Raw genomic sequence first — 11665 nt, 5'->3', positions numbered from 1 at the left:
GGGGGGGGGAAGGGCAGAGGATAAGGGAGGAGCCGCCTCCCCACTGAGCAGGGAGCCTGACTTGGGACTCAATCCCAGAACCCTGAGATCAGGACTTGAGCCAAAGGCAGATATTCAACCGACTGAGCCACCCAGGTGCCCCTGAGACAGAGAATCTTAAGCAGACTCCACTCAACACAGAGCCCCACGCCGGGCTTGATCCCACGACCCTGAGATCAGGACCTGAGCTGAAACCAAGAGTCGGATGCTTAACTGACTGCGCCACCCAGGCGCCCCTAGATTTTCCTTTAGGAGTTTTATGGGGTTTTTTTTATGGTTTTATGTTTTAATCCAAATCCCTTCTCACTACTTTTTGATAAATTTCTAAAAGTGGAACTACTGAGTGAGATTCTAAATCTTTCTATATATATCAGCCCCCAGAAAGACTAAACCGATTTCATTCCTACCACAACCAGGTAAGGGAGTACTCCTTTTCCTGCACCCTCCTTTGAAACACTAATTATAAGCCAATTTTCCATTTTTTTTGCCAATTTCTTAGGCCAAAGAAAATTATTTTATGACTAGCAAACTAGACTGTTCTTTTAATATTCATATTTGCCCTTTTATTTTTCTTCTGTGAACTAGTCATTTCCTTTGTCAATTTTCTATTTAAAAAGAGGGGTTTTTAAAATTTTTTTTTTAAGATTTTATTTGACAGAGAGAGATCACAAGCAGGGGGGGGGAAGCAGAGGGAGAGGCGGGCTCCCTGCTCAGCAGGGAGCCCAATGCAGGGCTTGATCACAAGACCCCGGGATCATGACCTGAGCTGAAGGCAGACACATAACCGACTGAGCCACCCAGATGTCCCCCCCTTTTTTTTTTAAATTTTCGTTGTGGCTATTGCAATATAGTCACTCCCTTCTTTCTTGCACAGTCTCCACTGCCGACTCCTCTCCCCCTAGATGATTCTGTCCACTCTCTTGGCTTTAAATATTACTCTGAATGCCACCAAATTTCTTTTTTTTTTTAAATGTTTTATTTATTTATTCATGAGAGTCAGAGAGAGAGAGGCAGAGGGAGAAGCAGGCTCCCCGCAGAGCAGGGAGCCTGATGCGGGACTCGATCCCAGGACTCTGGGATCATGACCTGAGCCGAAGGCAGACGCTTAACCATCTGAGCCACCCAGGCGCCCTGAATGCCACCAAATTTCTAACTTTATCCCACACCACTCCCTCTGAATTCCGAAGTCTAATACAGCCAATTGCCTGCTTGACTTATCGCCTCAGATGGCTCATAAAAATATCTCCAATGTAAGTAAGTCCAAAATGGAACTCTTGATCCTCCTCACTCCCAATTTAGCTCTCCCCACGTATATACTCTGAATTCCCCATTTTAGCAACTGCTGCTGTCACCGGCAGAGTTAATGACAGAGACCTATACGTCATCTTGATCCTTCCCTGTCATCTTTTCCTGCCCTCCTCTGGTCTAATTCCCCAGCAATTCTTTTTGATTCCTGCTCCAATCTGTCTACTTTCCATCCTTTCAGCCCTTCCCTAGACCAGGCTATCCTGCCTCCCATCTGGCTGACAACCTTGTAACCCAACCCTCTACTCCCATCACTGCTACCCCCATGAGCTTAACCCATTTACCCCAGAGCAGCCAACGCTACCATTGTAAGGTAACTACCGGATCAGGTCCTTCCACTCCTTTTACACCTTTCTGTGACATCGCATTGCTCAAACCAGAAACCTAGCCAATCCATTCACAAGTCATGCTATGCTAGCTTTTTTTTTTTTAAGATATTATTTATTTATTTACTGAGGGGAGGTGGAGAGAGAGCACACACACGTGCAGGGGGAGGGCCAGAGGACGATATGAGAGAGAGAGAGAGAGAGAGAGAGAATCCCAAGCAGACTCTGCACTGAGCACAGAGCCCAATGCGATACTCAATCCCTCAACCCTGAGATCATGACCTGAGCCAAAAATCAAGAGGCTTAACCAATTGAGCCACCCAGGTGCCCCTTGCTGGCTTTAAAACACATCAAGTACAGTCTACTTTTTGCCATCTCCAGCATCATCACTTTGGTTCAAGCCATCATCATCCTTCTCCAGAACCAAAAAGGGGGTGCCACCCCTTTCCCAATCATTAGAAAGGCATTCCTAATCTAAGTGGGAATCTTTTCTAACCAAAACCAAACTACTTAAAAAAAAAAAAAAAAGGATTTATTTATTTGAGAGAGAGAGAGAGAAACAGAGACTGAGAGCGAGCATGCAGGGCGGGGAGACAGAGGGAGAGAGAAATTTAAGCAGACTTGTGCTGAGCACAGAGCCCAAAGCGGGGAGCCCAAAGCAGGGCTCGATATCACGACCTCAGATGAAATCAAAAAGACGATTAACCAACTACGCCAGCCGAGCGCCCCAAGCCCTAACTTCTCCACACAAAGATCTAAGCTGCCATTACCTACCACTATTGGTAGGTTAAGATTTGACACACCAACTGAAAACTTCTCTTCGGGGTGCTAGGGGAAGACTATAGCAGCACAAACACTTCTGTCTAGTTTGTGAAACACCACTGTTCCACTAGAGAAACACCGAAAACCTAACAAGCTAAAACCCTAGACTACAAGCCTCCTAAGAGAAGGACTATGTTGGTACTAGCCAGTGTGCAATCACTGCTCCTAGGGTAGTGCTTACCACCAAGAAAGTACCCAAGACTAATTTTTCCTTTAATGAATGGTTAGAACATGAGCTTTTAGTTAGTTCTGAATTATTCCCAGCTGAATTACAATAAAACCAAATCTTGGTCATTTCAGCTTATAACTAAAAAGGCAGTAGAGTTACAACAAAGTTTCACAGTTGTGTTTTAAAATGAACTTCACTGCAGAATCCCACTCAGCTTCTACTGTAACATCCTGCGCAAGAAGGAAAACAGGTGCAAAAAACAGGGTTACAGATCAAAGACAAGAAAGCAGCTTATAGTTTTTGTTTAAGTCGTTTTTTAAATAAAAAGTCTAAGAGAAAGAAGGGCAAGTTTATCTTTAGAGAAGTTACTTTACCTAATATCCTAAAATAAAGACAGGAAGCAACTCTATTAAATACTGATAGATATGCAGAGCAGACTTAAGGGATCAGCTCTTCAACATCCAGCCTAGGAACAAATTCCCTTGTGCATACAGCTTTAGGGAAACATGTGTGTTCCCCAAGCCACAGCAGGTTCATCTAGAGGTGACACCTGGCCCACGCTGAACTAATCACAGCACTTACCTTTTCTTTCGAGTTGACTGGTTCAGGGATAACCAACTGATTTATAGCAAGCCAAAGTCAAAACTGAAACTAAGAGTCAGATGTTCTGCTACAGTGGAAACCCCATACGATGTAAATGTTGGATGTAGCAGAGGTCAGTTTTCCAGCAATTCAGACGTCAATTTGCACCAAGAGAATGCAGAGTCCCGGCAACACTTCCAATCCTGGTTTCGGATACTCCTTGCCCTTAGTGCAACTTAACATAGTTAACATAGTCACTTTTTCTAGAATTTTACAAGTCCACAAATTTCTCTCTCCCAAGAAGAAAAACCAGGAACGAAGCATAAAAGGCCTGTAATACCCTTTATCATGATGAAAAACACTAAACAAGGAACAGAAGAAAACCTTCTCAACCTGATAAAGGACATCTATGAAAAACCCACAGCTAACATCATACTCAATGGTGAAAGACTGAAAGCTTTCCTCCTCGTATCAAGAACAAGACAAGGATGTCTGCTCTCACCACTTCTATTCAACATAAATTCTATTCAACATGAAGTTCTAGTCACCACAACTAAGCAAGAAAAAAAATAAAAGGCATCCATAAAGGAGAAGTAGTAAAACTTTCTCTATTTGCACATGACACGATCTTGTTTGTAAAAAAATACCAAGGAATCCAGTAAGAAGCTACTAGAATCAATAAATGGGTCCTGCAGAGTTACAGGATACAAAATCAATACACAAAAATCAATTGTGTTCTATACACCAGTAATAAACTATCCAAAAATGAAATTGGGAAAACAACCGCATTTGCATCAGAAAGAATAAAACACTTAGGAATAAAAAAAATTTTTTTTAAGAAGAAGAGAGCACAAGCAGAGGGAGCAGGAGAGGGAGAGGGAGAAGCAGGCTCCCCACCAAGAAGGGAGCCCCAAAGCAGAACTCAATCCCAGGACTCGGGGATCATGGCTGGAACCAAAGGCAGACACTTAACCGACTAAGCCACCCAGGTGCCCAGAAATAAAATTTTTTAAGACTTATTTTTTAATTTTAATTTTTAAAAGATTTTTATTTATTTATTGAGAGAGAGAGCGTGAATGCGCCGGGGTAGGGAGAGGGAGACAGAGAATCCTCAAGCAGACTCCCTGTTGAGTGCAGAGCCCAATGCAGGGCTCAACCCCAGGACCTGAGCTGAAACCAAGAGTTGGCCGCTTAACCAACTGAGACACCCAGCACGCCTACTTAGGAATAAATTAAACCAAGGAGGTGAAAGACTTGTACACTGGAAACTACAAAAACACGGCTGAAAGATGGGTTTTAAAAGACCTTAACAAATGGAAAAACATCCCATGTTCATAGATCGGAAGACTTAGTGTTAAGATAGCAATACTTCCCAAACAGATGTACCAGTCCAATGCAATTCCTAAGAAAATAACAGCCACCCTTTGTGCAGAAATTGGTGAACTGATCCTAAAACTCATAAGGAATCTCAAGGGACCTCAAATAGCCAAAACCATCTTGAAAAAGAAGAACAAAGTTGGAGGACTCACACTTGCTAATTCCAAAACTTTACTACAAATCTACAGTAATCAAGATGGTGTGGGTACTGGTCTAAGGATAGACATATAACCAATGCAAAGAAGACAGAGAACCTAGAAATAAACCTTCATACAATTGACTTTTGACAAAGGCATCAAGCCAATTCAATGGGGAAAGAATGTTCTTTTCAATAAACAGTGCTGGCACTAAAGGATACCCATATGCAAAATAATAAAGTTGGACTCTTACCTTCCGCCCCACATACAAAAATTAACTCAAAATGATCACAGGCAGAATCTTCATGACATCAGATTAAGCAATGGTTTCTTAGCCATGATAGCAAAAGCACAAGTAACCAACGAAAAAGTAATGGACCTCACCAAAATTAAAATTGTTCGTGCTTCAAATGACACTAAAAAGAAAGTGAAAAGACCACCCACAGAATGGGAATAAAAATCTGTAAATCATGTATCTGACAAGGGTCTAGTATCCAGAATATGTAAAGAACTCTACAACTCAACAATAAAAAGAAAAAGAACCCCAACTGGGCAAAGGATTTGAATAGACAATCCTCCAAAGAAAATATACACATGAAAAAAGCTCATATTATTACTCATTAGGGAAATGCAAATCAAAACCACAATGATAGCTACTTCATACCAGTAGGACAGCTATAAAAAAAAAAAAAAACACGAAAACAAAAACAAAAAAATAACAAGTGTTGGTGAGAAACTGGAACTCTCCTCATACATCGTTGGAAGAATGTAAAATGCTGCTGTGATAAACAGTCAACGGTTCCTCAAAAAGTTAAACTAGAATTACCATATGACTTAGCAATTCCTCTCCCAGGTATTTACCCAAGAGAACTGAAAACATATAGCCACACAAAAACTTGTATGCAGATGTTCATAGCAGCATTATTCATTATATCAAGGGGAAACAACCCAAATGTCCATAATCAAAATGTGGTATATCCATGCAGTCGAGTATTATTTAGCCATTAAAAAGGAAAGACGTACTGACCCACACTAAAACATGAATGAGTTGTGAAAATATGTGCTAGGAAAGTCAGACAAAAAAGGCCACACGTTCCAAGTCCACTTCTAAAACAGGCAAATCTTCAGAGACAGAAAGTAGGTATTTGTGACTGCCAGGGGCTGAGGGAGAAGCAGGAGTGGGGAATGGGCAGAGTGTGGGGTTTCTTGTTGAGATGATGGAAACATTCTGAAATTAGATACTGGGGACGGTTACACGACTTTGTGAACATACCAAAAACCACCGAATTACATTCTGTAAAAGGGTGAATTTCATGATATGTTAATATCTCAATTTAAAAAACTGATGAGGAAAAAAGTCTTTAAGGAACCGAAATACAGCTCACAAAGGTCACAGAGTAAAGCCATACATTTTCCTTTTAAAAAAAAAAAAAAAACTGAATCGCAACTGAAATTTATTTATTCTCACTTTACATATAACTTGTACAGACCTCAAAGCCACAGTGTATTAAAAACTTCCTATTATGGGTAATAAAACTGATAGACAAACATACTGAGAGGAAGGTTAAAAACAATGGCTAAAGAACTTGAAAGCAATAGTCTGGGGCCACTTATTAAGGCTAAATTGGTCTACGTACTTCATTATGATCTGGCAGTCTCACTAATACACAGTGTATGTTTACAGTAAAGAAAATGAGGATGACGATTAAAATTAGAGCTAGCCCACTTATTACTTTCATTGTGCCAATCACCACTCTAAGTACTGAACATTTACTCACTCATTTAATAACTCCCAACAACCCTACAAAGAAAGTACTACTGTTAGCTCATTTTACAGATGCAGAAACAGGGATCACAGAGCTAAGTGGCAAAATTAAGATCCAAACGCAGGCTTCAGAGTCCATTCTCTTAACCAGTACACCATACTGTCCCTCAGGGATGAACAATCCATCGGAAAAAAAAAAATGTTAAATAATGTTCAGTATGCTCTAAAACTGGAAAATCTACATTTTTATTTCACTATAAAAGTGCTCTTTACCAACAACAACAACAACAACTCTTCTATAGAAGCCTATTATGCATGGGGGAATGTCTAGAGGTAAGAGAACACTTACATCCTGACTCCCATCTGTAGTCACAGCTCCCTTGTCTTTCCCAATTCTAGCCAAACCAGACTGCTCATGTTCCTTCAACATACAGAGCCTGCACAAGTTCACGCACCTGTGGTAAAGGCCTTTTTTTCACTTCTCTGATTAGAAAATTTCTACTCGCCTTCTACAGCCTAGCTCACATCACACTTCCTTTGTGCCACATGCCCTGACACCACAAGGCAAACCTGTGTTCACGTAGCCTTTTGTACCTCTCTCTCTATTAAAGCATCTACCTCAGTACATCATAATTAGAAGCTTCACTCCCCTTTTCACCTCCTACAGTTAGAACCTAGTCTGCTGTAGATGCTAAGTTAAATTTTTAAATTAAAGTAAATAAAGTAAAACTATTTTTTAAAAATTCAGCAATACAAAACCACCAATTAGCTACAATCCACAGAGTCAGGTTTTATCTTAACAAAAGTCATAAAATTTGAATATCTAAAAAGAATAAAGTTCATTTTCATATAAACTAGAAGTTACAAAGGTTCCTACAGATTGAATTCAGTCACCAGAAATCTTTTTAATGAGAAAAGACTGATACTCTGGACCAAACCTGAGTAATCTGTCGTACTTAACTTAGGAATAATGATGTGGGTAAAATTTTAACAAAGAGATGAGGGTTTCCAGAATCTAAGTCAACAGAGTCAAAGGAGTGGTAGGTAGGCTATAAGGATACCATTTAGTAAGTTAGTGCCTGAGTAATACATGCTTACTTAATGCCCTCAAAAATTACTGTTCTTCCTAATTCATGTCACTCCTTGAGAGTTAATTTACTACCTACAAAGTTCTAGTGGAATTTACATTTTATTACTTGTCCTAGATGAGTTAATATTTCCAACTGGACCAAACCAAATGTAACTATACCTACAATCAACCCATTTCTCTCCCAGTATATAATTCATATTAGCCAAACTAGTAACATATGGGATACCCAATACAGTAATAAATATAAAAGAATACATAGGAGTCCGTCAAATACTTACTGAATTAACTACATTTGTCACTATCTATTCTACTGGAAAAGTTATCTATAAAAGAAATGTCATTTCACTTTTGATTTAAAAAAAAAAAGGGGGGTTACCTATTATTATCCCATACGTCTGACTTCCCTAAATAAGCTACAGCTCTGGCAAAATCTGCCCTCTTATTGTTGACTCCCAGCCTCAGCTTTACCTCGACTTTCCTTCAAACTCTCATCTACCCCCCCTATTACTTTCATGATCTTCGGGGTCCCTAACGGACCTATGCCTCCAACTCGTCTTCACGACTAAAAGGCACTGACTTTTCAGAGGGGGGTTCAACATCCTCCAAGGCAACGTTTGATATAAAACCCACCTTTAAATCAAGTGTCAACTTTGCATTTTCGTTGACCTAAAAATTCAAACCAAGTCACAGCTACTTCTAAGTGTTACCCATTTAGGCAGTCACAGACCTGAATAAATATTTGTGTAGTATTTACCATTACCTAGGCTGAGAATTCTCCTCATACATTCTTTCTTTCCCCTCCTTGAAGAGGCTTATGGTCTGCTTAGTTTTCTTCATCAAATTCTCCATGAACACCCTAAAATACTCATTTTCTCCAAGTGTCTCCATCTTCCCCTCATATCTTGACAAGATAGTGCGGAGATGCTGGTAGGTATCTGGCAGCAGGTCTAAGATATAAGGTGGGCTATTCTTTAGCGCCAGCTTTGGGTTCTGACACAATCGCACCACCTGCAACAAATGGAAAAGAAGGGCTATTACTTGGAGGATCTTAAGGATAATTTCCTTTTTCAATTTAAAAAAAAGTAATAAAATATGTGCTCTGTTGCAGAAATATTAAAAAATGCACGTCGAAGACCATAAGAAATGATCCATAACACCCCTGCCCATGGGCAATTAGTTTGCATTTTTAGTGGTTCCCCTAGGAGGGTGGGTTCTTAAAACCATATGAGAGACTAATGGTCCAGAAATTACATAGCAGACAAGGGGGGCCTGGCTGGCTCAGTCAGTGGAGTGTGCGACTCTTGATCTTGTGGTTGTGAGTTTGAGCCCCACAATGAGTGCAGAGAGGACGTAAAAATAAATCTTAAAAAAAAGAAAAGAAATTACATAGCAGACTAAACACTGCAGGGGGGAGGAAGACATTGCACCAACGCCTAAAAGGTGCTAGATGAACTAGGACAAGTTCATTTTAAATGCATGGCTCACCCGACAACATAATAAAAAAAATTCCCAAGGATAGACATAAAGAACATGGCTGGGGTGCCTGGGTGGCTCAGTCATTAAGTGTCTGCCTTCAGCTCAGGTCATGATCCCAGGGGCCTGGGATGGAGCCCCACATCGGGCTCCCTGCTCCACGGGAAACCTGCTTCACCCTCTCCCTCTCCCTCTCCCCCTGCTTGTGTTCCCTCTCTTGCTGTGTCTCTGGCAAATAAATAAATAAAAATTAAAAAAAAAAAAAAAAAAGAACATTGCTGCCCTGGGAAGTAATGTAGAGCCCAGAGTTATAACAGCCACTAGGGTCTGGGAGCAGAGGGGCCTTGAACCCCATGGAGCTCAACTGAGATACCATTCCTTGCCATATAAAGGACCTCCAGCCCCCACGCTGGGTGTAGAGAATGCTTAAAAAAAAAAAGACCTCCAGAATTTGCCTAATAATTCTTTTTCCCATATTTTACATTCACCTTCTGAGTTCTTATGTTTTATGTAGGTTTCTTTTAAAGAACATGTAGCAGTATTTTTTTTTTAAAGATTTTATTTATTTGAGAGAGAGAGTGAGAGCGAGCGAGCACATGAGAGGGGGGAGGGTCAGAGGGAGCAGACTCCCTGATGAGCAGGGAGCCCGATGCGGGACTCAATCCCAGGACTCCAGGGTCATGACCTGAGCCGAAGGCAGTCGCCCAACCAACTGAGCCACCCAGGCGCCCTGTAGCAGTATTTTTAAAACCCAATGTAACAGTCTTCATTTTTAAACTAGTGAGTTTAGTACATTTTATATCTGTTAATAATGACTAATAAATTTGTATTTATTCCTACCATCTTATTTTGTATTTTCCACTTACATGGATTTTTCTGTGTCTGGGAAAGAGAAATAAATTAGTGGAAGGGAAAAGTCTAGAAAGAGACCCACACGTATATAGGCCCTTCACTTAACACAAAGGAGTGGTCTTCTCCAAAAATAGTAGTGGAACAATTGGGTATCCATATAGAAAAAATAAACTAAGCCCTCACCTTACACTATACCAAAATACAAAACACCATACATACACACACACACACACACACACACACACACACACACACACACACACAACAACCAAAAAAGTAGACCTTGGGTTATAGAGCTAAATGTGAAAGGCAGATCTGTAAAGCTTTACAAGATAATATAAGAAAATTATCTTCACTGTAGAGAAAATTTTCTTAAACAGGACTATAAAAAGTATTAACCACACACATAAAAAAGTTAATTAAAATTCTACTTTATAAAAACTTGTTTATCAAGATACCCTATAAAGAGTAAAAACATGTAGAGAATCAAAGAATGTATCTGTAATACATACATATATCCAGAACATACATGCATACTTCAGAGGTATCGCAGGTTCGATTCCAGACCACCACGATAAAGCACTTCTCTCAACAAAGTGAATCAAATGAGTATTTTGGCTTCCCAGTGCATATAAAAGTTAAGTTTATACTATACTGTAATCTATTAAGTATACAATAGTAGTAGGTCCTAAAAAAATGTACATACCTTAATTAAAAAATACTTTATTGTTACAAAACGCTAAGCATCACCTAAGCTTTTAGTGAGTTGTAACTTTTTTTGCGGTGGAGGGTCCCGCCTCAATGTCCATGGCTGTTCACTCATCGGGGTGGAGGCTGTTGAAGGCTGAGGTGGCTGTGGCAAGTTCTTAAAATAAGACAAGAGTGAAGTCTGCTGCCTCGACTGACTCTTCCTTCCATGAGTGAGTTCTCTATAGCGTGTGGTGCTATTTGATAGCATTATACCCACAGCAGAAAGTCTTTCAAAATCTTTCAATCCTCTCAAAGCCTGCCACAGCTTTATTAATTATGTAGTATTCTAAGTCTTTTGTCGTCACTTCAACAATCTTCATAGCACCTTCCCTAGAAGTAGATTTCATCTCAAGAAACCACTTTCTTTGCTCGTCTGTAAGAAGCAACCCTTCATCCGTTCAAGTTTTATCATGAGACTGTAGCAACTCAGTCCCATCTTCAGGCTCCACTTGATTGTAGTTCTCTTGCTGTTTCCACCACATCTGCAGGTACTTCCTCTGCTATAGTCTTGAACCCCTCAAAGTCATACACGAAGGTTGTAATCAAATTCTTCCCAACTCCTGTTAATGTTGGTATTTTGAGCTCTTCTCATGAATCACGAATGTTCTTAATGGCATCCTTTCTAGAGGTTTTCAATTAATGTTGCCTAGCTCCATAGAGGAATACGCTATCCACGGCAGCTACAGCCTTATGAAATGTATTTCTTGAATAAGACTTGAAAGTCGTAATGACTCCTTAATCCATGGGCTGCAGAATGGATGCTTGTTAGCAGACATGAAAACACTCATCTCATTCTACATCTCCATCAGAGCTCTTGGGTGACTAGGTACAATGTCAATGAGCAGTAATATTTTGAAATAAATTTTCTGAGCAGGAAGTCTCAACAGTGGGCTTAAAATATTCAGTAAACCATGCTGTAAATAGCTGTGCTATCAATCAGGCTTTGTTGTTCCATTTACAGAGCAAAGGTCGAGTAGG

General features: G+C 40.1%; 1 protein-coding gene across 3 annotated transcripts in view; it reads right to left on the bottom strand.

Annotated features, from left to right (window-relative positions):
• Nucleotides 1–11665, bottom strand: part of CBL (Cbl proto-oncogene) — a 76821-nt gene that overhangs the window by 47697 nt on the left and 17459 nt on the right. For 2 of the 3 annotated variants that reach the window (XM_025893838.2, XM_073903844.1), the window contains exon 2: nucleotides 8373–8620. The exons of the other annotated variant lie outside the window; for it this stretch is intronic. In XM_025893838.2, the coding sequence (XP_025749623.1) occupies nucleotides 8373–8620 (248 nt within the window). The remainder of the gene's footprint in view (nucleotides 1–8372; nucleotides 8621–11665) is intronic. 3 annotated transcript variants of the gene reach the window in all.

The sequence above is a fragment of the Callorhinus ursinus genome, unplaced genomic scaffold (genome assembly GCF_003265705.2).
Source record: "Callorhinus ursinus isolate GAN/ISIS: 27379988/994484 unplaced genomic scaffold, GSC_fseal_2.0 scaffold19, whole genome shotgun sequence".
NCBI lineage: Eukaryota > Metazoa > Chordata > Mammalia > Carnivora > Otariidae > Callorhinus > Callorhinus ursinus.
This window is presented reverse-complemented; position numbering and strand designations above follow the sequence as displayed.